This window comes from Pseudonaja textilis, unplaced genomic scaffold, assembly GCF_049901715.1.
Source record: "Pseudonaja textilis isolate UNSWEBS1 unplaced genomic scaffold, rPseTex1.2 PTEXSCF27, whole genome shotgun sequence".
NCBI classification, from domain to species: Eukaryota; Metazoa; Chordata; class Lepidosauria; order Squamata; family Elapidae; genus Pseudonaja; species Pseudonaja textilis.
In genome coordinates, this window is record NW_028262878.1 from 48838 (window position 1) to 72710 (window position 23873).

General features: G+C 63.0%; 2 protein-coding genes across 2 annotated transcripts in view; one reads left to right on the forward strand and one right to left on the reverse strand.

The window, feature by feature from the left end:
- LOC113453362 (sushi domain-containing protein 2) lies at positions 1 to 13948 on the forward strand. The gene is given in 19 exon segments (XM_087919128.1): positions 1 to 452; positions 1638 to 1842; positions 3333 to 3484; positions 3870 to 3887; positions 3890 to 3997; positions 4000 to 4035; positions 4962 to 5023; positions 5025 to 5134; positions 5461 to 5662; positions 6434 to 6519; positions 6870 to 6993; positions 6995 to 7139; positions 7831 to 7974; positions 9544 to 9702; positions 10734 to 10919; positions 10922 to 10987; positions 11578 to 11850; positions 12465 to 12647; positions 13522 to 13948. Coding segments are annotated over 19 exon segments (2460 nt in total). The 5' UTR covers positions 1 to 382; the 3' UTR covers positions 13653 to 13948.
- Positions 13939 to 23873, reverse strand: part of SMARCD3 (SWI/SNF related BAF chromatin remodeling complex subunit D3) — a 16565-nt gene continuing 6630 nt past the window's right edge. Inside the window, 10 exon segments of the mRNA XM_087919129.1 lie at positions 13939 to 15492; positions 15602 to 15703; positions 17353 to 17475; positions 18189 to 18324; positions 18533 to 18630; positions 19516 to 19677; positions 22231 to 22332; positions 23049 to 23144; positions 23268 to 23390; positions 23611 to 23733. Coding sequence (XP_087775255.1) covers positions 15439 to 15492; positions 15602 to 15703; positions 17353 to 17475; positions 18189 to 18324; positions 18533 to 18630; positions 19516 to 19677; positions 22231 to 22332; positions 23049 to 23144; positions 23268 to 23390; positions 23611 to 23733 — 1119 coding nt within the window. The 3' untranslated portion in view covers positions 13939 to 15438.

Consider the following 23873-nt stretch of genomic DNA (forward strand, 5'->3'; position numbering starts at 1 on the left):
GCACCCCGACCTGCCAGGACCTGCCTCCCTCCCTTCCTCCTCTCCAGGAATGTCAATGTCCCCCAGATCCCCGTCAACCGTAGCCTGGAACGGACCGAATGCTGAGCCCCCAAGCCCAGCCCGAAGGGGGTCTGTGTGTGTGTGTGGGGGGAACGAGGCCTTTTTGGCAGCACAGGAGGAAACCCAGCTGGCCCCTGGCATCTGGTGGAGGGCCAGGCAGGTCTGCCAGCAGTGGGTGGCTCCTCAGGAGGAGGAGGAGGAGGAGAAGGCGGCTGATCTGTGCCGAGTCAGCCCTTCCCAGTGACCCTTTGAGCCCAGTTCCAGGCTCCCAGGAGGTTTTCCGCTCCCGGGGGATCAGCGGACGGAACTTCCACCTGCCAGCATGAAGCTCCCGGGCGCCTCCTGCGTCTTCCTCCTCCTCCTCCTCTGGCTTACGGTGCCCCCCGAAGCAGGTAGGCCTCCTTCCCCACCTGTGGCGTTCCCCTCCCAAGCGGTTTCCGTGTGAGTTGCAAGGGAAGAACCGCGGTGCCGCCTCTGCCGAAGGGACCGGGACGGAGGCCGGCTGCCAGAAGTGGGGGTCAGGTGGGGGAGGAAGGGCCCAAACTCCAAGGTGGGGCAGGTGTGTCGGGCAGACCCTCCAAGGCCCCAGAGGAATGAGGGGGGCAGGGGGTGGCCAGGCTGGGCACTGCCCCAAATCCAGATGCCCACGCAGGCGAGGGAGCGTCTGCTCTGGTTCTACGCCAGAAGGCTGGCCCACATCCGCTCCACACCCCGGTGGGGTCGCAAGGCGGAGCTCCCAGGCAAAAGGAGGGGAGCCGAGTTCCAGTCCCGCCCGAAGCACGAAAGCCAGCTGGGGGCCTTTGGGACGGCCCCTCCCTCTCTGGGAGCCAATTCCTGCCGCAGCCAAAGGATCCCACTCAGTCGATGCCAACAAGGGCCAGCCCTGTCCTGGCAGGGAAGAAACCTGTTTGCCGGGCTGTGCGTTGCATTCCGTGGGGCCGAGCCAAAATCGGGTCAGGCGCCTTGGGAGCTTGCCAAAAGGAAGAGGCAGGATCCTGCGGAGGGAGCCCCGTTTCCCCCGGGACCCTTGGGCCCCAAGGGAACAGGGCCCTGGCCGAAGGGGAGCCGAGCCTTTCGCCAAGGGCTGCACGGCGCCAATCCCAGGAATCTGACCGGCTGGCCGCTTTGGGGAGGAAGTGGGCGGGTCCTCATCCATCTACCTGGGAGCAGGTCACCCTGCAGGAGAGCTGGGGAAGCCATGAGGCCATCAGCCGATGGGGGAGGGGGCTCCTCTGGGTTGCAACCCCCTCGTGGCCCCTCCCTCGGGCTGAGTGGGCGGGGTGAGGCTTGGCATGCGGGGGGGGGGCTTTCTCTGGATCGGGGAGGGGGCTCTGGTGGGATCCAGATGGATGGGTCTGGCAGGAATCTCAGCCAAACGCTGGGGGCCGCTTCGCGTGTGAGGAAAGCAACGCCCGGCACAGGACTCCGGCTCCAAGGTGGAGGTGAATCCGACCCAAAGGTTGCGAGGAGAAGCCGAGGAGACAGCTGGGAGCGCTTCTCAGAACCGACCGGCTGCGGCCCCTGGACGCAAGTCGGGTGCTTAGACCGACAGCTCCCGGTCTCTCTTCCCCACCCAGGCGCCCAGGCCTCTTGCTCCAGTCGCTGCGGGGACTCCCTCGCCGCCTGCTCCTGCCACGCCACCTGTGAGAATCTGGGACGCTGCTGCCCGGATTACTGGAGGTTCTGCCTGAAGGCCTCCCCGTCCTCTGGCACCCTCCTCGGCGGCAGAGACCTCACCCTCCTAAATGTGACATTTGAGACGGGCATCCCCGTGACGTGCAGGTGAGGCCGGGCAAAGCACCTGGCAAGGAGGTAGCGTCTGGGGCGGGCCCCCGGAAAGGTCAGGACTTAACTGGTCAGGAAAAGGCCACCTAGTTCCCTGATCCCCGTCCTAGTCCTTCAGCGATGCTCTGCCGGAATCCGACCGTGGTTATGTGGGAGATCACGAAGATGGGATCAACTCCTCGGGGTTGGCGGTCGGTGGGGATGGAAGCCGCAGAGAATAAGCCCTAATAAAACCATACCTGGAAGGAGCTTCCGGCCCCCTCCCCGCTTTGCTCCTTCCCAGGCTGCCCCCCCTCCACCAAGGAAATCCCCCCCTCCAAGAGCCAAACTGTAGGAGGAGAAACTGGCCGGTCTCCTTTCCCAGCGGAAGGGCTGACCCCTCCCAAATATCCTGCCCGGGGAGGGGGCGGCTGGAGGAGGAGAGTCCCCTGCTCAGGTGGCCCACGGGGGATGCCGTGGCTGATGGGACTGAAGCCTTCAGAGAGGCCGGCCCCTCCCCAGCCGAGGGACTTGAACCCTGGAGGGGTTCTCCACAGGCGCTTCCCCCAGAGGAGGAGGAGGAGGAGGAGGAAGGCGGGTGGCTCACACCGTCCCGCGGGGCTCCTCCCTGGAAGGTCCAAGACCCCAAGAGGGGGAGTTCCAGGCGGCAGGTCTCAACAGGAAACCAGAAGCCCCGGATGGAAGCCGCCTGGAGTGAAGCTTCTAAACAGGGCGGACAATGAACCCGGGGAACAGCTGCCCACCAGAAATCGCTGGAAGGTTGTTGTTTCTCAGAAGAAAACTAGACAGTCCTTGATCTGAAATGGTACTACAGGGTCTCCTGCTTGAGCAAGGGAGGGGGCTGGACTAGAAGGCCTCCAAGGTCCCTTCCAGCTCTCTTCTAAGAACATATCCGGCCTCCGTTCTCCTTCACCGAGAAGCCACCGAAGCCCCCAGAATGCGGCTGAAGGAGAGCGAGACGGAGGGAGGGATGTTTGGGGCTTCAGAAGTCACCGGCTGCCACCGACTCTCCACGCTTCGCCCCTTCCGGGAAATGGCTGCCAGAGACCCTTCGGTACGTTTGGGGAGGAGGAGGAGGAGGAGGAGGAGGAGGAGGCCCTGAATGAGGCCACGGTGTTTCTATGCTAATTGTAGCTTTTAAATGTATCCCTCTTGTTTCTATTGTTTTTATTTTTTAATAATATTATTATTATTTCTACTGTGCGGTATTAGTCTTACGTTGTATCGTTTACGGTCTATATACGCTCAGGGGAAGGGCAGAAAGAAAAAGGGGAGGACAAACAGGCCACAAGCCAGGAGCTAAACTTTCCAAGGGTCAGAATCAACCCAGCAGGGACCCAGGAAACGTGGCCCCGGAGGGGAGGGGAGGGGAGGGGACTGGGAGGAAATGCAGGCCAGAGGGTCCTGGCAGAGAAAGGGGGCTTCTATGCCAGGGGAGCCTAATCCTTTGTGGCACCCCCCCATGGCCCGTATCCTCCGCCCGGCAGGTTCGCCGGGACCACCGAGACCCAGGGATACGTCGGCCCGGATGGCCGGCCGCACTGCATCTCCCCTTTGCTCTACGAACTCGGCCTGGTCAGCCTGGAAGTTTCTCGGGACGGTGGGAAGACCTTCCCTTGGTCGGCATCTTGGAGTTCGGGTCAGACGCTTCTCTTCTTCTCCTCCTCCCCCCCCCCAAGCACGGAGCCAATAGCACCTTTGCCTGCTCCTAAATCACAAAACAGCCCAACGAAACGGTTCTGCCCTGCAGTGCGGGGTGCAGAGATGAAATCGGGGAAAGAGCAGCTGGACCGGAGCTGGAAAGCGGTTGGGGGTGGGGGGTGGAGAGTCGGATGATTTAGCAGGACCCTCCTCCTGCCACTCCCACCCAAGCCACACCCACCCAAGCCACTCCCACCGAACTGGTAGTGAAAAAGGTGAACCTCACCACGGGCGGGCAGCCAGCCGGGCAGCCAGGAGAAGGTCCTCTTTGCCCGGCCCCTGCGGCAGCTCCCAACCGGCGTCTCTTTCCTTTCCCGCCGCAGTTCATCACAACAAGGTTCCCCTTCGGAGAAAAGCACGCTGGTGAACGAAACCAAGTGGCAATACTACGGCACGCCGGGCACCGGGGGGCCCCTGACCCTCACCTGGAACCCCGAGGGCTGCCATCTGCCCACATTCATCTAGAAGTCTGGGGCTACACCGAGAACGGTAGGCGGCTCTCTCGTGCCGGCACGTCACCTTTCTGTGCCGGGAAGGCGGCTCGGATGGGGAGGGACGGTGTAAGCTAAGTAGGTGGCAACCCATTCTCTTCCTTCCCTCCTTCTTTCCTTCCTTCCTTCCTTCTTTCCTTCCCTCCCTCCCCTCCCTCCCATTCCCTCCCTCCCTTCCTTCCTTTCCTTCCCTCCCTCCCATTCTCTTCCTTCCTTCCCTCCTTCTTTCCTTCCTTCCTTCCTTCTTTCCTTCCCTCCCTCCCTCCCTCCCTTCCTTCTTTCCTTCCCTCCCTCCCATTCTCTTCCTTCCTTCCCTCCTTCTTTCCTTCCTTCCTTCTTTCCTTCCCTCCCTCCCTCCCATTCTCTTCCTTCCTTCCCCTCCCATTCTCTTCCTCCTCCCTCCCTCCCTCCCATTCCCTCCCTTCCTTCCTTCCTTCCTTCCTTCCTTCCCTCCCATTCTCTTCCTCCTCCCTCCCTCCCATTCTCTTCCTTCCTTCCTTCCTTCCTTCCTTCTTTCCTTCTCTCCCATTCTCTTCCTACCTCCCTCCCATTCTCTTCCTTCCTTCCTTCCTTTCCTTTCCTTTCCTTCCTTCCTCCCTCCCATTCCCTTCCTTCCTTCCTTCCCTCCCATTCTCTTCCTCCTCCCTCCCTCCCTCCCTCCCATTCTCTTCCTTCCTTTCCTTTCCTTTCCTTCTTTCCTTTCCTTTCCTTCTTTCCTTTCCTTTCCTTCTTTCCTTTCCTTTCCTTTCCTTCCTTCCCTCCGTCCCATTCTCTTCCTCCTCCCCTCCCTCCCATTCCTTCCTTCCTTCCTTCCTTCCTTCCTTCCTTCCTTCCTTCCTTCCTTCCTTCCTTCCTTCCTTCCTTTCCTTTCCTTTCCTTTCCTTTCCTTTCCTTTCCTTTCCTTTCCCTCCCTCCCTCCTCCAGGCCAGCCTTATTCTGATAACTGGACAGCCGAGTGGAAGTACCTCTACTCTCTGCAGCGGAACTCACCCAAATACGGGGCAATTCACCTTCCTGCCGGTTCCCTCGGCTCGGTTTGGAGGCTGGGAAATGGGTGCCCTGAGGATTTCTGGCAACGGCTCCTCCGAAGGCCAGCCGTGAGTATCTATCCCGGTGGCCCCTGCAGGGCAGAAGCCACGCCAGGTGACCCCGACCGACCGGCCAGTGTGGGGAAAGTGGGAGGGCGGCTCCACTGGGCTGCTTGCAACCGGCCCCCTTTCTCTCTCTCCCACCCAGCCGGCCTCTCCCAGTTCTTCCTGGTGAAGCTGCGGCTAGATTAGATTAACAGAAGGGACCCTACGGGTCATCTAGTCCAACCCCCTGCTCGAGCAGGAGAGCCTCTTCCAAATATCCGCCTCTCCCAACTTTGCTCTTCCTTGGGAGGGACGGAGCCTTTCGTTTCACTCTCCCCTGCTCCCCCCAGAGACGTGGCTGCCATCTGGAGCCCGGAGCACGCCATGGCCTGGCACCTGGAGGAGGCCTTCCGGAGGGACCCGGTCGGCTGGGCTGCGGCCAAGTGCCAGCAGTGGGACCGCCAGGAGGCCGGGCTGCCCGCCTTCCTGCAGGAGATCCCCGACTGTCCCTGCACTTTGAGCCAAGCCCGGGCCGACTTTGGCCGCTTCCACGTAAGTCCCCGCTGGGGGAGGCTCCAGGCAGGCCCCTCCCAGGCTGGCTCAGGGGGGGGGCTGTCCAAAAGGCCAGGAAGGGCTGCAGCTTCCAAGGGCTCCGGCCCAACGCAGGCATTCGTGATGGGATGGTGGGAGAGGGAGGGAGGGGAGGCCTCCTAACGGGTGGGGCCTCCTGGCCAGAGCAGAGGTGGAGAAGGCCCTGCAAGGGGTCCCCTTGGGGCTGGAGGGGGGAAAAGGGCCAGTCTCTCCTACGCCTGCCTCCCCCTCCCAGCTGGGAATGCGGCTCTCCTGCCCCTGGAGGGACGTTAGGCAGCGGCAGGACGGCCCCTGGCTGGTGAGGCCTCCTCTCCTCCTCCTCCTCCTCCTCCCTCCAGCTTCCTCTTGGCCCCAGCCCTGTGGCTCCCTTCGCCCCCACTAAGAGGAGCCCAGGAGGGCAGAGGGAGCGCCAGGACCCTCCCGTCTTCCCCCTCTCGGTGCGGGCCAAAGGGAGGGGCTTTCCCTGCCTCCCTTCCAGGTGTTGACCCTCCTCTCGAGGGAAGCCCCCCAAACACCGTCAGCCCTCAATGCTGCCCACTGACTGGGCAGCCCGGGCAGCCAATGAGCGAGACAGGAGCCCCTCGGCAGACGGGTCTCTTTCCCGCCTTTGCCCAGGGTGAACCGCCAAGCCAGCCTTGACTGCTCTGGAGCTTTGGATGCCCTGAGCGAAATCCACCACCCCCACGATCCTTTCCTGCAGGGATTTCTGACCTGAGCCTCTTCCCCTTCCAGACGGATTATGGCTGCGACATGGAGAAAGGCAGCGTCTGCACCTATCACCCCGGGGCTATTCACTGTGTCCGGAGCGTTCAGGCCAGGTGAGGAGGCGCTTCCTCCGCCCTCAGGTCGGAAACTGCCCTCAGGCCTCCTGCTTGGGCGGTGGTTTGGACTAGATGACCCACAAGGTCCCTTCCGACTCTGTTATTCTCTTTTCTTCTGCCCTCAGCCAGGGAAAGCAACCCCCCCAAGTTCATCCCCCCCACCCCCACAAACTGGAAAACAATCCATGGTCCTAAAGCAACTTTTTAAGACTTGGTGGACTTCAACTCCCAGAATTCCTGAGCTCACGGGACCGGACCGGAGGGATTCTGGGAGTTGAAGTCCACCAAGTCTGCAAGCAGGCTTGATTGAAGCGTTCCCCCCCCTCCCCCGTCCTCCTCTCCCGCAGCCCGCGATACGGCGCCGGGCAGCAGTGCTGCTACAGCCGGCGGGGCGTCCAGGTGCTGACGGAGGACTCGGCGGGGGGCAGCACCCCGGACCGAGGCCACGACTGGGGAGCCCCGCCCTACAAGCACCCCCCCGCGCATCCCGGGCTTCTCCCACTGGCTCTACGACGTGCTCAGCTTCTACTCCTGCTGCCTCTGGGCCGACCGCTGCGCCGTCTACCTGAAGCGCCGGCCCTCCAGCGGCTGCCAGCGCTACCGCCCGCCCCGAGCCGGTACGTCGTCCCCTCCTGGGCTCTCCCCTCGGACCGGGACGGAGCAAAAGGGCCCGGGGCTCTCCCCCAGCACTTTGGCGGCTTTTGAGACGGGGGGGGGGACTTCAACTCCCAGAATTCCTCCTGCGGTTCGTGTTAAGCTGGGGAAGGCTGGGAGTTGCAAAGCCCCCAAGTCTCAAATAGGGCAGGACTGCCTGGGCTTCCTCGCCAGCTGCCGCCACTCCTCGCTCTCCTCCGACCCATTCTGGTTTTTTTGGGGGAATCTCGCCAGCCCCCCCACCAGCCTCGGGCTCAACCCCTCGACAGGCGGTCGCCCTGGAGGAGGAGAGCAAGAAGACGAGGAAAGAAGGGAGGCCGAGGGGGTGGGGAGGGAGGAGGAGGATAGGGGGTGGGGAAGAGCTGCTGCTGCTGCGGCCGAGGGCAGCCTGGAAGCCCTGCAGTTTCTTGGGGGGCGCTATATTACCTGAAGGGGAGGGGCGGCGCTGGCCGCGTCCGGAGAGGCCAGGCTGAGTTCGGGGAGGGAGGGAGCCCAGGTGCTGCCAAGCTAGCCCCGATTAGGCGGGGGCGGGACTCCACCTGGGGGCGGCGGGGGTCCCTGCAAGGCAGAGCTGCCGGGGGGGACGGACGGACGAAGACCTGCCTCCTTCCCCCCTCCCCTCCCCCCGCTTGGCTCGCCCTTTCTTCCCTGCAGCTTCGGCCTTCGGCGAGCCGCACTTCCTCACCTTCGACGGCCTCCAGTTCACCTTCAAGGGCCTCGGGGAATATTTGCTGCTGGGATCCCGACGGAGCGACCTGAGCGTCCAAGGGAGGACGCGGCGGCTCAACGGAGCGCCAGGTGCGGCTCTGCCCCGCCCTCCCCGAGCGCCGCCTCTCCCCACCCCTCCTCTATTTGGGGGGGAGGGGCAGCCCGAGGACTCCACAAAGGACCGCGTGGGGGGAGTTTCCAGGTCTTCAACCAGGCCTCTCCAAACTTGGGCAGCTTTCAGACGGGTGGACTTCAACTCCCAGAATTCCCCAGCTAACAGGACTGCAGGAGGAATTTTGGGAGTTGAAGTCCACCCGTCTCCAAGCTGCCGAAGTTGGAAGGGCCTTGTCCTAAACCCTGCAGGATTGGGTGGATCTCCTCTCCCTCCGCCCTTGGCCCTGTGATTGACATATCTTCTCTCCCAGGGAGTGGGAGCTGTTGGTCACCCCTCCCCCGTTTACCCACTGGGGGAGAGACTGGACTGCCCCCCCTGTGGAAAGGGAACTTCCTGAGGACAGTGATGACACCCAAGCAGGAAAAGCCCAAAGGGAACATCAGGCCAGCCATAAAACAAACTTGCATAGGAAAAGAGATTTAAGAAAAGGTATTGGAAGAAGCCCCCTAGACAGAAGCCAAGTAATTAAGAAAGCTGGGGAAACAAGAAAAAGAAATCCCTTACAAACAAAAGGTCATGCCAAATCAGCAAAACAAATAGACAAAAGACACGAGCAGACAGGAGATTGCCACCAAACAAATATAAGAAAACATTAGGATGAAACTGATAATCCAATCAAACCACCTGCGGAGTTTACCCTCTGGCGAAATGAAGACAACTCCCTGACAGGATTTAAAACATTAAGAAATACAAACACAAGCACTCACACACAAAAGGAGAAAAGATATAAAAATCAGGAGTTTATTATACAAAGATGGCTAGCCCCAGGAACGCAGACTTCTTGCTATCTCTTGCCTTCCTGAAAAATAAACTGGCTTCCAAGCGGTTGTCTGTGTCCCAGCAGGAAAAACCGAATCCTCAGAAGAAAGGCATTTTCCAGCCTTTCAACACCCCTTGTCAGAAATCGGGGTTTCCTGCTGAAGGGGGGCTCTTTGGACTAGATGACCCAGAAGGCCCCTCCCGACTCTGGTTGTGTGAATGACACCCCACACCTCTCTCTTAAGGGGCTGCTCCCTGTCCTGAGCGCCGCTTTCCATTCCGCACGTAACGCCCTTCAGGCAGAAGCCAGGAAAGGGGTCGGTCCCACCCCAAAGACCAACTCCCCCCCCTTTGCTTTCTGCCCTAGCTCAGGTGAGCTCAGGTGAGCTCAGAGCAGGTGCTCTCAATTAATCTCCCCCCAAAGAGATGCTTCCCCATGGACCCCTCCCTTAAGGCCCTCCCCTCACCCCTAGGGGCCCAAGGAGGCCGCCTGCCCTGCTAGCCTCCCCCGGTGGGCAGCTCCAAAGGTTTGGATCCCACCGCTGAGCCCCACGGTCGCCCTGGAGCCAAAGCCCAGCCAGGGTCAGGCGGCCTTTCCAAACGGGAGTCTTGCGGTGACTTATCCTAAGCGGAGGGGGGGGGGGCAAGGGGCCAGGCTCAGTCCTGGGGTGGGGTGGGGTGGCCTCCCCTGACCTCTTGGTGACTGCGCTGCTGCCGCCCGGCAGGCGCCCAAGCCAACGTGACCGGCCTCTCCGCCATCGCCATGCGGGAGAACAACTCGGACGTGGTGGAGGTTCGCTTGGGAGAAAACTCCCCCGGTTTGGAGGTCCTGCTGAATCAAAAGGCCCTCAATTTTTCTGAACAAACCTGGATGGACTTAAACGGTGAGAGGAGGAGCAGGAGGAGGAGGAAGGAAAGGAAGGAAGGAAGGAAGGAAGAGGAGGAGGAGAAGGAAGGAAGGAAGGAAGGAAGGAGGGGAGGAGGAGGAGAAGGAAGGACGCGGTGAGAAACCTTACGGGCAATCCCACAGTTGGAAGGGACCTAAGAGGTCATCAGGTTGAGCACGATTTCCAGGCTGGGTCCGTCTGTTGAACTTCCTCCGCGTGGGCTCCTTTCAAAGGGGGAGGGGGAGGCGTCTTCTGCTGGCAAACAGGCCGAGGAAGGGGGAGACCCTCTCTCCTCTCCCTCCATTTGGAGTGGCCCCATTTTCGTTTCTGCCCCAGCTCCCGGACAATCCCTTGGCCTGGGATGGTCTAGGTTCGACTTGAAGAAGCGGATGGACTAGAAGACCTCCCAGGGGCCTTTCCTGCTCTGTTCTGTTCGAAATGACGAGACACAGAGCAGCGCCACCTGGTGGCCAGAGCAGGATGCTTCCCAGGCCACACCTGCCTCCCCCGGGTCCTCCTTTTGGCCAAGGAGGACCCGCTGGCCACTCTCCATCACAGGCAGGAAGCCCTTGCTGCTTCCCCTCCACGGCCGAGGCTCAGGGGTTGGGGGCGGCATCCCGGCAGGAGGGTCTCCCCGTGAGCAAGGCTCCCCCTGGACTCCAGCTGCCCCCTGGAATTAGGAACCGCCACGGGGCTCTGGACGGCTCCCAGCCGCAACCGGGTCAGAGGGAGGGGCGCCCTTCCCTGCTGAGGGGGGAGGATGACCGGAGGGGGAGAAGGGGGCTGTCTGGGACCCCGCTTGGGGAATAGCTCTGCCTGGGGTCCACGGGGTGTCTCCCGGTGGTGGCTGCGCTGCCGCTTTGGCCAAACCGGTGAGAGGAGACAGAGAAGCACAGGATTGTCCCTCCCGGCCGTCCCGGCGCTTTTTCTTCCTCTCAGCGGGTGCGTCGGGGGGAACCGGGGCGCGACCCCCTAACCCAACAGTGGGACTCCGGCTAGCATCCCGCCCCTGCTCTCCCCACCCCCAGGCCTCTTCCTCTACAGCAGCCCTGGGCAGAACGTCTCGGTGCTCTTCTCCTCCGGAGCCGGCGTGGAAGTCAGCGGCCACGGAGGGCAGGTGCTCAGCCTAACGGTCCTGCTGCCGGAGACCTTCCAGGACCAGACGGAGGGGCTCTTGGGCCGGATGAACGGCAGGCCGGAGGACGACCTGACCCTCCCAACGGCACCGCTCTGGATGTGGCCCGCAGCGGCCCCCGGGAGCACTTCGCCTTCGGAGCAGCGTGTGAGTCCCGCCGGGGAGGGTCCCCGCGGAAGGGCCCGGCAACCGGGAAGGGAACCCCGAAGAAATCCAGAGGCCTCCCCAGAATGCCTCAGGCCCTCCCAGCTGTCCTCCTTTGGGCCCTGCTAAGTGCCCCAAGGCCCCTCCGCCTCAAGGGCTGCTGTCCCGCCCGGGAATCACGGGATCCCCCTCCCTCCAACGTGCTCCCTCAAGGGTCGGATTGCGTCCTTTCCCGGTATTTTGTTCATCTGATCCGGCTCCATCCATGGGAGGCTCTCGCCTGCGGAGGGCGGGGAGGGAGGGGGAGACGGCAGTAAAGCCCCCCCAAAATTTGTCTCTCTTAAGTCAGAGGGTTTTTGCAACTGGGGCACGTGAGTCTCCTGGTCCTGCCCACCCGAAGAACGGGGGGCTCGTGTGGCACCCAACCTCCCCTCCCTCCTCCCGGTCCAGGCCGCCAATCCGTGGTAAGCAGCCCCCTGACCGGCCCGAGCCCCGTTTTAAGGGCAGCATCGGCCGCCAAAGCGGGTTTGGAGAGAGCCGCTGTCCGAGGCGGCTCCTCCTTTAAGGCTTCCGGCTTCCTTCCCTCCTGCCAGGGGCCATCAGCAACGCAACCTCGCTCTTCACCTACGACAGCTGGGCGCTGCTGGAGAGCTTCGTCTACGGGCCGAAGCACCACGCCTCTTTCCTGCCCTCCTTTGCGGTCCCCGGAGACGCCAACCGGACGTTCCTGCAGGAGGTGGCCTCCGTCTGCCAAGGCGATCCCTTCTGCCGCTTCGACGCCCTGACCACCGGGGACCTGGCCCTGGGGAGCCTCACCAGGGACTCCCACCAGCGCTTCCAAAAACTCCAGCAGGACTTGAAGCCAGGTAGCCCCCAAACACACACACACGCACACATACCAAAACTTCCCCGCCGAGGCGGCTGCTGCCTGCGCTCGATGGCATTTTACGCCCAGCATGGAACGGGAATCGGGAGAACTCAGCCGGCAGCCACGAGGCCCTTCCGGCTGCCCCCTCCCAGTCCAGACTGGCCACCAACGCAGCTCCTGGCAGCCCCCCCCAGTCGGCTGGACTCGATTGACTCCGCTGGGAGGCTGAAGCCACCGGAGGGCAACGCTAAGCAGCCACCCCAGGGGAGGCACCAGGTGTGGGCAGATGTCAGCCAGGTGCAAACGTTCTCCAGCCGACAAGGAAGAGCCAAGGCCCCTTGGATGCGGGGGTGGGGGTGTGTGTGGAGGGGTGGACTGGCTGTGCAAAGGGCACCACGGACCCCAACAGCCCCCGCCCCCTCCATGGCCGCTCTAGAGGAGGGACGAGGGAAAGGGCCACACCTGAAACAGCCACCTGGGAGCCGGACTCAGCCGGCGCAGGGAGGCTGGCCAAGGGTCAGGGGGTCCCTTCAGGGGGGCAGGAGGCTTTTACCTCTGGTCCATTGGAACCCCTCCCGGTGTGTTTTCCCCCCCCTCCCACCCCCCCCGCAGTGGTTTCGTGCGGCTGGCTGGCCCCACCCGCCAACGGGGAGAAGATCGGGACTGACTACCTCCAGGGCTCCCTGATCCACTTCCGCTGCCACCCCAGCTACACCCTGGTGGGCTCGGCAAGCAGGCTGTGCCAGGAGGGCGGGACCTGGTCGGGAACGGCCCCCAGCTGCCTCCCCAACGCAGGTAGGACCCCCCAACGGTTGCCCTCCCCAGCCCGCTTTACAGCGGGCCCCCAGAGGACCCTCCCTGCGGCTCCAGGGCTCTCCAGAGAAAGGGAGGGAGGGAGGGGAAGAGGGAGAGGGAGGAAGGAAGGGAGGGAGGGAAAGGAGAGGGAGGAAGGCAGGGAAAGAGGGAGAGGGAGGAAGGCAGGGAGGGAGGGAAAGAGGGAAGGAGGGGGAGAGGGAGGGCAGCCCAACTTCCCTGCTTTGGTTCCTCTGGGGGTGAAATTGGGGGAGGCGGAGGGGGGGCTGGGAGCGGGGAGGAGAGATTGTAGGAGGTCCCAACGGAGCTGAAATACAATCCGGGGGAGGCTGGATGCCCTTCAGGGACCCCGGGGGGCTTCCCCACCCCTGTAGAAACGGTTGTCAAATGGGGGGGCCTCCACAGAACGACGGCTTCCACCCGCAAGGAAGTTTCCCCGTCCCAGCCCTGGTTGTAAGTCGAGGACTGGCCGCCACCTGGAGCGGCTTCAATCCCAGCCTCCCGGCCAGGCCAGGCCAGGCCTCCCCCGGGAGGGACGGACGGAGGTGGGGACAGCTTCCCCTCCCCTCTCCGGCAGCCGGGGAAGGGCTTGTGCGCCCCTCGTGGGCCTAGAACCCCTCGTGCGGGGGGGGAGTGGTCCACTTAGCGACCTCCTCCCCCCCGGCCCCCATCAAGAGACACCCCCGGGGTCCCCGTGAAGCCCGGCAACCCATCCCGCCTCCCCCTTTGACCGAAAAGGGTCCCGACCGCCCGTTACCTTGGAAACCTGCCCCGTCTCTAGTCTTGGCGAGGTCCCCTAGGGGTCATCTAGTCCATCCTCTCCTCTCTGCTGACGGCCTTGCCTTCTGTCTCCCAGGGAGTGGCCTGACGCCCTCGGCGCTTGCGATCTGGACGGCTGCCTTCGTCTTCTGGGTCGTCTGGGGAGCCGGCTTCAGCGCCGACCCTCTCTCGCCTCCCCTCCCCTCCTCCCGAAGGCGCTTTGGATGACCACCTCTGCAGCCCCCCCGCGGCAATGGACCCCCAGCAGATGAGCCCCATCGGGGGGGCCCCGACCCCCCCAAGTCACTGGACAGGGCCCCGATCCGTGGAGACACCGAACCGGTCCCTGGGGCCCCAAAGGGTTGGCCGACTTTCACCCGCACCCAATGGCCGGGCCGGGCAGAGAGCGGGGCGGAACCCTCCGCCGAGATCCCAGGCTCCTATCCTGCTGGCTCTCTGGGCCGGGCGGTGGGGACCCCAGCGGTCCAATAAAGGGGCCCTGGGACGGGAGAGATACAAAGCAAGGAGACTCCTCTTTATTGAACGCTCGTCTACAAATCACTCGGCACCAAAAGCGACAAAGAAACAGCGGCCACGGTGGGGGGGGGGAGGAACATGGGATGCGGAGCTCCCGCTCAGGGCAACCGCACCACCGGGGTGGGGAAACCGGCAGCTCAGAACGGGCCCGGGAAGGGCAGCCCCTCCCCGGGGCTCTCGCTCCTGGGCAGGAGGGTGGGGGGAGGGCAGGGGCACACAAGTGGAAAAACATTCTCCCTTCCCCTTCAAGAAGGCCAGGTAGGCAGCTGGGGGGGGCGGGGGAGAGAGAGAGAGGGAGGAGAGGAAGGAGCAGCTTTTCCTTGCTTTCAATGCTGCGCCCCCTCCCCCCTCCTTCTGGGGCTCCGCGGCAAACAGGCCGGGACAGACGCTCTCGCCTCCCACGCTTGGCGAGCCAGCCAGGAGGGCAGGCCCAAGGCCTGCCCCTTCCGCTGGGAGGAGCAATCGAAAGCCCCGCCCCCTCCACACCCTCCCGGGGAGGAGGGATCCTCTGCTCAAGCCCCGTCCGAAGGGAGAGGATGAGGAGGGTTGGCAGACGGAGAGACAAACCAATCCGGTCCCCCGGCCGAGCTGCTTCCCTGCCCGTCTGCTCGCGGTGGGGTGGCGGTCGGGGGGGTGGGGGCTCCGCCCCTCTCGGCAACAGCCAGCCTGGCGCCCCGAGGCCTGCACCATGGCCCAACCGCTCCGAGGAGAGCCCTTCCTCCGGCCTTCCTCCAGGCCGCCTCCTCCCCGGGGCTCCCGAGGCCGCAGCAACCTGCGGAATCTGGCCGGAGAGTCCCAGGCGGCGTTGCGGTGGATCGCTCTGCCCAGTTCCCCCCTCCGGCAAATTCGGTCCTCCTGGCTGGGAGGATCGGCCCAAACGCTCCCCGTGGGAAGAGTGTCTCCCGGCCCTCCCTCCCCAGCCCAGAGCCCCTCCCTCCCCTGGCCTCCTCACACAGAGGAGGGGCTCTCCCAGCCCGACGCCACCCGTCCTCGGAGGGAGCCGCTGCTTTCGGCCGGCCTTGCGGGAACCGTCTCAGCATCTTCCCCCCACCCCATTTTTGTGCGCGGTTGCAGGCCTGGCGTCTTGGATCGTCGTCGTACAGCCGGGCCGCTTGTTATTGCCGACGCCGTTGGCTCGCCAGCCGATCCCTGGCCCCACGAAGCGCAAAAGGGGGCCGGCTCTTGTCACGACAGCTTCGCCTCCGCGCAGCCCATGCGCCAACCTCCAGGGAAAGGCGGGGAGGGGGAGAGGTGACGGGGCCTGAGCTGGAGGAGGGAGTGCAAGGCAGGCTCTCCAGCTGGGGATGCTGGTGCTGTGCTGGGAATCCCCACCCGGCCGGTCCGGCTCGGTCCGTTCTCGGCAGGAGGGTCGGGCGACGGAACACAGAGAAAAAGTCCATGCTTGATGGAACGAGGGGAGGGGGAAGCGGGGAGAAACGGGGCAGCGGGGGGAGGGGGAACCTGGCCCAGGCGACATTTATGTGTTGCGCACCCCCAGGGACTGTTCCAACTCTTGCCGGCGCTGCTGGATCTGGAAAGGGGGCAAAGAAAAAGCCATCAGGTCGCCGGAGCCGCTGGGCCCAAAGGAGAAGGGCCGGGGGAGGGAGGGGAGGTTGAGAGCCCGTCCCCTCCCTCCTTGCCTTGCAGTAGAAGTATCTGCTCACGGCCTCCTGGGACCACGGCTGCTGGTAGAAGTCCGCCCTCCGCTCCTCTTCCGGGTTCCCCACCACGTCGGTCATGACCTGCCGAGCAAGAAGAAACACCGACCGCCGCCCCGTAAGGAAAGCCCAGAGGCGCCTGTCTCCCTTTCCGGCCTCGGCGGAGGGTTTTTCACTCCGCCGGCGGCTGCGGAGCCTCAGAATCCTGGGCCCTGCCTGGCTTCCTGGCAACGACAACACCGCGGGCTTGCAAGAAACCCGGGCTTCCTCCAGCGTCCTTCAACCCAAAGGCGGTTCGAAAAGCAAAAGCGATTTTTTTTTAGCGCAACACTGGGAATTGCTTCCATTCCTAGCCGGGAGGCTTCTCTCAAACCCTTCCCCAAGATAAGCACCCATCTTTCAGGGCTGCCAAAACCAGAAAGATCCCATGAAGTATCAAAGAAACCAACCCAAGGACCCAAAAAAGCCAACCAAACTACACAAGAGCTTCCAGGAGGACTCGGGAGCTATCGAACGACCTTGCTTCCTGCAAAGGTTTCCTCACCTTGGCCTGACTTTTATCCCTGATCACCTTATTCCGACTCGCCCCGTTTGCTTCAGCTGCTCTGCGCGACTGGGAAACCGGCTCCCCTGGGTCCTCCTCCTCGCTGGTGCCAGACTCCGGAGGCTCCAGAGGCGGCACCCTACACCCCCGGTCCCTGCTTCGGACGCAGGACCCTCCTCCCCCCGTCCTCTCGCGACTCCCAGACTGGTCCCCGTCTCTTCCCCGCTGTCTGACTCGCTGCCGGCTGCCAGTGAACCACAACCAAAGGGGAGGCCCTTGGCACACCAGGCGTCTGCTGGTGGCTCGGAGTTAGGCCGCGCCCATTGTTCGTGACGAGGCTTGGACAAATTCGCTCCGACGGGGATTTTGAAGCCTTGGAATGGGAGACACGCGGCTCCCCGAGATCCATGGAAGGCAAATTCTTCCCCCGGTTCTGCCGTTAATGGCCTTACCAATTCAAGGGCCTGACGGTCAGGAAAGGGAGAGGCCCGGGGGCCTCATCCCCACAAACAGCACCCTTCCAACCTGGCGCCTCTACGGGGAGGGAGGACGGGGGCGCGGATTCTACCGGTTCGACAGAACCGCCAGTTACGATTCTGCGCAGTTTGGAGAACTGGCAAATCACGCCCCTGGCGGGCCCCTCCCCTCCCTCCCCTCCCCGCCCAGGAGGCCTCCCTGAGGCCCAGTCAGGGGTGGAGTTCAGGGTGCCGGGGTTGGGGGGAAGGGAGGAGAAGCGGCCTGAGCGCAGAGCTGAACCTTCCCGTAGGCCGGAAGCGGCTCTTTTTCCGTGCTGACTCAGGCAGCAGATGGCAGAAAGGTAGATCTCTGAGTGAATCGGTGATTCTGCACGCTTGCCCGATTTCTGTTAATAGTTGCTTTTTTTCATAAAAAGACTAAATATTTGCACAAATAGTTACACCCAAGCCACCCCCAGCCAGTCAGGTGACCCACCAAGCCACGCCCACCATTTAGGCCACGCCCACAGAACCGGTTGTTCCAGCCATTGGAATCCTACCCTCCAGCTGTGGGAGGGCAAAGCCCCCTCGCCCGCCCCTTGGGCTGCACCCCCCGTGCCCCCGAGCCAAGGAAGAAGCCAAAAGGGGCCTCCGGCCGAAAGTCCCGACTCCCGCGCCCTGCGGCGGCTCTCGGCTCAAGCGCCGGTGCCCGTCCCGCCCCCGGCCCGACCGACCTTGAGATCCCTACTCTGGGAGCGGAGGAGGTCCTGGATGTAGCCCTTGGGGTCCCTGGAGAAGCTGAGCATGAAGTCTCGCTGGATCTTCAGCTGGTTGATGGACTCGATCGTCTCGTGGATCTGCCGGGGTGGGGGGGGGGAGGGAAGCAGAGGGAGGGGCCTGAGCAGCGGGAGGGGGGCAAAAGAGGCGCCTCCGGGCTGACACCTGGGGCTCAGTTGCCCCGGAGGGGGAGGGTCCGGGATTTTCCCGGCCAAGGGAGCCCGCTGGCCCTTCCTTTTAGGGGAGAAGCGGTCGGGACTAGGAGGGCTCCCCCCGCCCCGCTGGGGCCCCAAAGCTCCCCTCAAACGGGCCCTGTCCTCCCCCCACCTTCCGCAGAAGAGGCGGTTGGGATGGAAGGGCTGCTCCCGAGGGAGAGGGTGGGAAAGAGGGAGGGAGGAAGGAACGCACGGAGGGAGGGAAGGAGGGCCTCCATGCGGTCCTGGGCTCTGAGGGATTTGGCCGGTCCCACAGGAGAGGGAGGGGAATCCTCTCCCCTCCCGCAAGGTTTGGCCTGCCTCACCTTCGGGGGTGTGTGTGTGTGAAGAGCCCGGCCTGGAGGTTCTTGTCCCGCCGGAGACCCGAAAGCCAGCTGGGTGACTTGGGGCCGGCCGACTCCTCAGCCCAGCCACCTTCGCGGGACGGTGGCCGTGGGTGAGAGGGGAGGGTTTGTGGGGAGGGAGGTGGGAGGAGGCGGCCTATTGGTGTCCCGGCGTGATTGACAAGGGCCGGACGGGACCTCTGGCCTGATGCAAAGGGATCAGCCCGACATTGCTGGCTTGTCCGTTGCGCCCACCTTGTTGTCCAGGGCAGTGATCTCCTGTTGATTGGCGGTGGAGAGCAGGAAGCTGCTCATCTGCCCTTTCAGGGGGTCTTCCACCTCCACGTCAATGTCGTAGCAGGCCGTCTTCTTCTGGTCGTTGGGGTCCACGCTGAGGGAGGGAGGGGGCAAGCATCAGGACCCGCCCCCGCCCCCCTTCCCCCAAAGGCTGCAAAGACCACCCCTCTCCCCACTTGGAAGGGAATGGATAAGCCTCCGGCTCTCCCGCCCACCGAGGGGGAGGGACGTTCCTCCCTTCCACCCAAAGCGGGGGTGGGGGAGGGGGGAGATGGGGAGGGAGGGTGGGCTCGCCTTCCGACCTGATGATGTGGTTGATGACGATGGGATCCGGGGGGAGCAGGAGGTTGGTCAGCCTCTGCGGGATCTCGGAGAACTTCAGCCGGGAGCAGTCAAAGATCTGGAAGGACGTCGGAAGAGGAGGCCATCGGTTCCGGCCCCCCAAACTCCGCACCAGCCCCCAAGTGGCCTCATTCCTGGGCCACGCGGGACGGGGCGGAGGGGACGGGGCTGGGCCCAGGAGGGCTGCGCTAGGCCTCCCCTACTCCTCCCCCTCTTCCCCCTTCCTGGGACCTTCCAGTTTAGCCTGGCCAGGGTTAGTCCCAGCTCTGCCAAGTGGGGAGGGGTCTGGATGCCCTCAGCTCTCGCGGACTGGTACATGGGAGGAGGGTGGGGGAGGGGTGAGTGGGTGGGTGGGGAGAAACAATCTCCTCACCGCTACCAGCTGGGGACCCAGCACAAGTGAGCAGTTTGCCCTGGCCCTCCCCTTTCTTCCGGGCAACTCGTCAAGCGCTCCTCGGCCTCTTTCAGAGGTGCCGTAAAGAAAAGGGAGAGGGGGAGAGGGAGGAAGTCGGGAGGACATTCCACACTTGTCCCGCAGGGACTGTAGCTGGGCTACCGGATCTTCTACCTGCCCCACCCGGAGGACATCATGGACGACCCACCCAGGGAAGAGGAGGGGGACACACACATGGTGAGTGACATAGGGCAGAGTTGGCTGCATCCAGGCGAAGGCTGGAGACTCATGATTTCATCCGGGCGTTTGCCGGAACCCCGACGCTTCCCCTGACCCCGCTGGGTCGGCCCACGGATGCCCCCCCGTCTTTGGCTCTGCTCAGCCCCAGGACAAGCGCCCCGGAGGCCGAAATTTCCCCCCGTGAAGTCAAGACTGTCCCCTGTCCGCGCCTTTGTGGCCTGAAGCGAGCGGCAAAGCGGGGGCTCCGTTCGGAGGAATTCCCCGTCCCCGCCGTCCCATCGTCCCCGGGTGCGAATCCCTCGCGCTGACCTGCTGGAAGTACTTGTCGCAGTTGATGTACTCCTTGTCGTGGGAGTCCTGCAGCTTATTGGTCTTGATGTACTGCCAGAGGGCCTGGATGATGGCGGAGCGGGTCTGGGTGTGGATGCCCAGCAGGCGGGCCAGGCGAGGGTCCAGCTTGAACTGGGGAGGCTGCGGACAGAGAGCCGACCCCAAGGGTCCCCTTGGGCAACTGAGGGCCTCGGGGAACTCCACCAGGCCGGCGGGGGCCTTGGGGCCGAGGGGGGCCCCTCCGGCCGGGCCCTCCAGCAGGGCCAGCCGCTCTCGCCGCTCTTCCCAACGGGGACCCCAGGAGCCCTCAGCCCCAACGGCCCGTCGGCACTCGCTCCCGGCCTTCCTCGCCGCGGCTTTCCTGGATCTGCTCAGGGCTTCCACGTACTTGCGGTGACAAATAAAACACCGGCGGTTACTGCAGAGAACGTCTGCGCTCCTCCTCCTCCTCCTCCTCTTCCTCCTCCTCCCTCCTCCTCCTCCTCCTCTGGTCTGGCTGCAAAGGGCCCCGTGGGAATCCACCCCCCCTCCGCCCACTGCAGGCAGCATCCCTTACTGGCTTCTTCCTCTATTCTCTTTGGGAGCCGAGAGGGACCCATTTGACCAACCTCTCCCTCGCTCTCGCTCTCGCTCTCTCGCTCTCTCAATATATATATATATCTATGTGTATAAAAGCAGAATTATCCCTCGCGCCTCATCACAATATCTCCACACCTTGAAGACTACAAACTTGGAAATTTGGCCCTTATGTTCCTCTTGGCTTCTAGAGGCTCCCTAAGACGGGATTTTTCCAAGTGACCCTCAGAGCATTTAGAGTATTTCCTCTGGTATTACTATTATTATTATTATTATTATTATTATTATTATTATTAATTATTAGATATTATTGTTTGTTGTTTTGTTGTTATTCTGATTCTGATGATTCTGATGATGATTATTCTCATTCTCATTCTGATGATTATTCTGATTCTTATTCTCATTCTGATTATGACGATTATGATTATGATTATTCTTATTCTTATTACTCTTATTATTCTTATTCTGATGATTCTGATAATTCTAATAATTCTTATTATTCTTATTTATTATTCTTATTCTGATTCTGATGATTATTCTTATTATTCTCATTCCTATTCCTATTCTTATTCTTATTTATTCTTATTCTGGTGATTACTCTTATTATTCTCATTCCTATTCCTATTCCTATTCCTATTCCTATTCCTATTCCTATTCTTATTCTTATTCTTATTCTTATTCTTATTCTTATTCTTATTCTTATTCACAGGCTCTGATGCTCAGGCGTCCGCCTCCTGCTGGCTGCCCGACAAGCCGCCTCTTCCCAAGGCCAAACTTGCGTGCAGAAGAGAAGGAGGCTCAGTTTCACACCACCCAGGCCGCTTCAGTCCAGAACTACAGTTGAGCTAAGCCCCGCCCAGGCTCCTTGCTGTCTCCCCTCCTTGCTCCCCCCAGCACAGCCTCTTCCCGTTTCCAAACAGCCCTCCGCTCTCTCCCACCCTGACTGGACCCTCGCCCGGGGAAGAGCCCTGGAGGCTGGGAGGCCGAGGCAGCACCACTGTCTTCTTCCTTCTTCTCCTCTCCCCCCACCCACCCCAAACTAAGCCCCATAACAAAGGACACGGCCCGGGAGCTACTATCGGAGTAAAATGCTGGCTTGGAGGTTGGAGCCGCCCGCTTGTCCCCCCCTTCGAATTCTGGGCGGCATTGAGAGGGACAAGCACCCCCAAGCCACCTCCCAACCCTAAAGGCCACGCTCAGCCAGGGGGAAGTGCTCCCCCTCCAGCACCAGCCTTGGGGCCTCCCTCACCGGGGGAAGAGCCTGCCAAGGCCCCGCCTGCTTGCTGGGCCCTGCGGGGGAGGGGAGGAGGGGCCAGCATCCTCTCCCCGCCACTCCAGCCCGATGGGCGGAGACCACCCGAGGGGAGGGCTTCCCAGAGGAGGGCCCCCCTGGCATTGCCACCCTTGACGGAGGGGTGGGGGCCGTCCCTAGGCAGCACCCTAGCCCCCCACTTCCTCCTCCTCCCCCCCCGTGTTCTGGAGGCCCACAAGGTGCCCTGGTGCCAAACGTCCTGGCGGCTACGGCTGCCCGGGGGAAAGGGCTGGAGTTTGGGGAGGGGGTCTCCTCGGCCCCTTTTCTGCCTGGGGGAAGGCTGCCCACCAAGGAAGCTCTCCCCCTCCCGACAGGCTGGGGGCGGAAGCACACAGAGACGTAGACAAGCGAGGCTGCCCCCTCCCCAGGGCCAGAGGGGTAGGGGAGTCCTCCTGCCCCCCCCACTCTCCCCGTCTTCCGGGCCTCTCTGGCCCGCAGGAGACCCCTCTCCATGGTCTGGCACTGCCCCCTCCTGCAGCCCGGACTGTGGAGTCGGACGGGCAGAAGAGCACCTGGGATGGCCTGGCCTCCCCTATCACCCCCACCCCCGTCTTCCGGGCCTCTCTGGCCCGCAGGAGAGCCCCTCTCCATGGTCCCCTCCCGAAGCCCAGCCCTCCCCGCCTTGCCACGGGGGAGGGGTCCGTACTCCCGGCTGGACTGTGGAGTCGGAAGAGCAACTGGGACGGCCCCCCCCTCCTCCTCCTCCCCCGGAAGGCCAGGGTCCTGGGGGGGAGAGGGAGGGCGAGGCCAGCCAGAGTCCCCAGAAAGGTCCCTCCCCCTCCCCCGCTCCCGAAGGCCCCTCCCACCTGGTAGTCCAGCATGAGGAGGAGGGTGCAGCGCACGCTGACGTCCCCCGGCCTCTTGACCTGGAAGCCGTCCGTCTCCTGGGTGGTGGGGGTCCGGTGCCACTGCGGGGAGGCAAGAAGGGGGCTCTCAGAGGGGGCACCCAGAGGGCATCTAGTCCAGGGACCCCCACCCAGCTGGCTGTGAGAAGCGACAGGCCCCTCATCCCCCATTTAAACCAGACCAGTTGCCGGTCAACCCATCCTTGAGCCCTTACAGAATGGCAGAGTTGGAAGGGGATCCTGAAGGTCATCCAGTCCAACCCCCCTCTGCTTGAGCCCTTACAGAATGGCAGAGTTGGAAGGGGATCCTGAAGGTCATCCAGTCCAACCCCCTCTGCTTGAGCCCTTACAGGATGGCAGAGTTGGAAGGGGATCCTGAAGGTCATCCAGTCCAACCCCCTCTGCTTGAGCCCTTACAGAATGGCAGAGTGGGAAGGGGATCCTGAAGGTCATCCAGTCCAACCCCTCTGCTTGAGCCCTTACAGAATGGCAGAGTTGGAAGGGGATCCTGAAGGTCATCCAGTCCAACCCCCTCTGCTTGAGCCCTTACAGGATGGCAGAGTTGGAAGGGGATCCTGAAGGTCATCCAGTCCAACCCCCCGCTTGAGCCCTTACAGAATGGCAGAGTTGGAAGGGATCCTGAAGGTCATCAGTCCAACCCCCGACCCCCTCGCCCCCAATTCCTCAGCCCCTCCCCAAGAAGCCCAAGAAAGGCAGAGGAGGAGGAGGAGGGCCCCCCCCCCCGTCTCTGCCTGGGGAGGGGGAGGGGGCCCCCTCACCTCCACCAGGTGGTTGTCCGGCCCATAGAGGTCCTTGTCCAGCTCAATGACCAGGCTCTTGAAGAAGGACGAGAACTTCCGCTTCTGTTTGCTGAGCTGGAGGGGTGCAGGGGGTGGGGGGTGGGGGGACACAGAGAGAGAGAGTTCCATCAGTGGACAAGGGCTCCCCTGCGCCCCCGTGCCCCCGCTCCTCCCCCTCCCCTCCCCTCCCTGCCTTACGTCGTCCAGCAACTTCCCCTCCACCCGCAGCTCCCAGGAGGCGATGCTGCCGTCCGAGTCGTCGGCGTCCGACTTGGCCGGGTTGAAGGTGTTGGAGATGTAGAGGCGGAGCTTCCGCTTTTGCTGTGGGGACCAAACGACCCGCCGTCAGGGCCCGGCGGGAGGCGGTCTCGAGCCCCTCTTCTTTCCCTGGCCCCTCCCAGGCGCCCCCTTCACCCATACGGAGGCCGCCCTGGCGCGGCCCCCCTCCCAGACTGAGCGGCCAGAAGAGAGGGGGAAAGGAGGGGGGAGGGAGGCAGGGGCTGCCACTCAGCCCTCCCCTTTTCCCGCCGTCCACTCCCACCTTTATGGGCCTCTTCAGGGCCTCCTGGATGTCCACCCTCTTCCGCATGATGGTCTGGTCCAGCTTCCGCTCAAAGGCCAGCAGGTCCATGTAGGCCTGAGACTCCGGCACCAGCTCGCGGATCTGGCGGGGGGGGTGGAGAGAGCATGGCTGACACAGACACACACACACACACACACACACACACACAAGGGCAACCCCCAAAGCTGGGGTTCCTGGGGGGGGAAGGGGGCAGCCCCCTCCTGTCCAGCTCACCCCCCCAA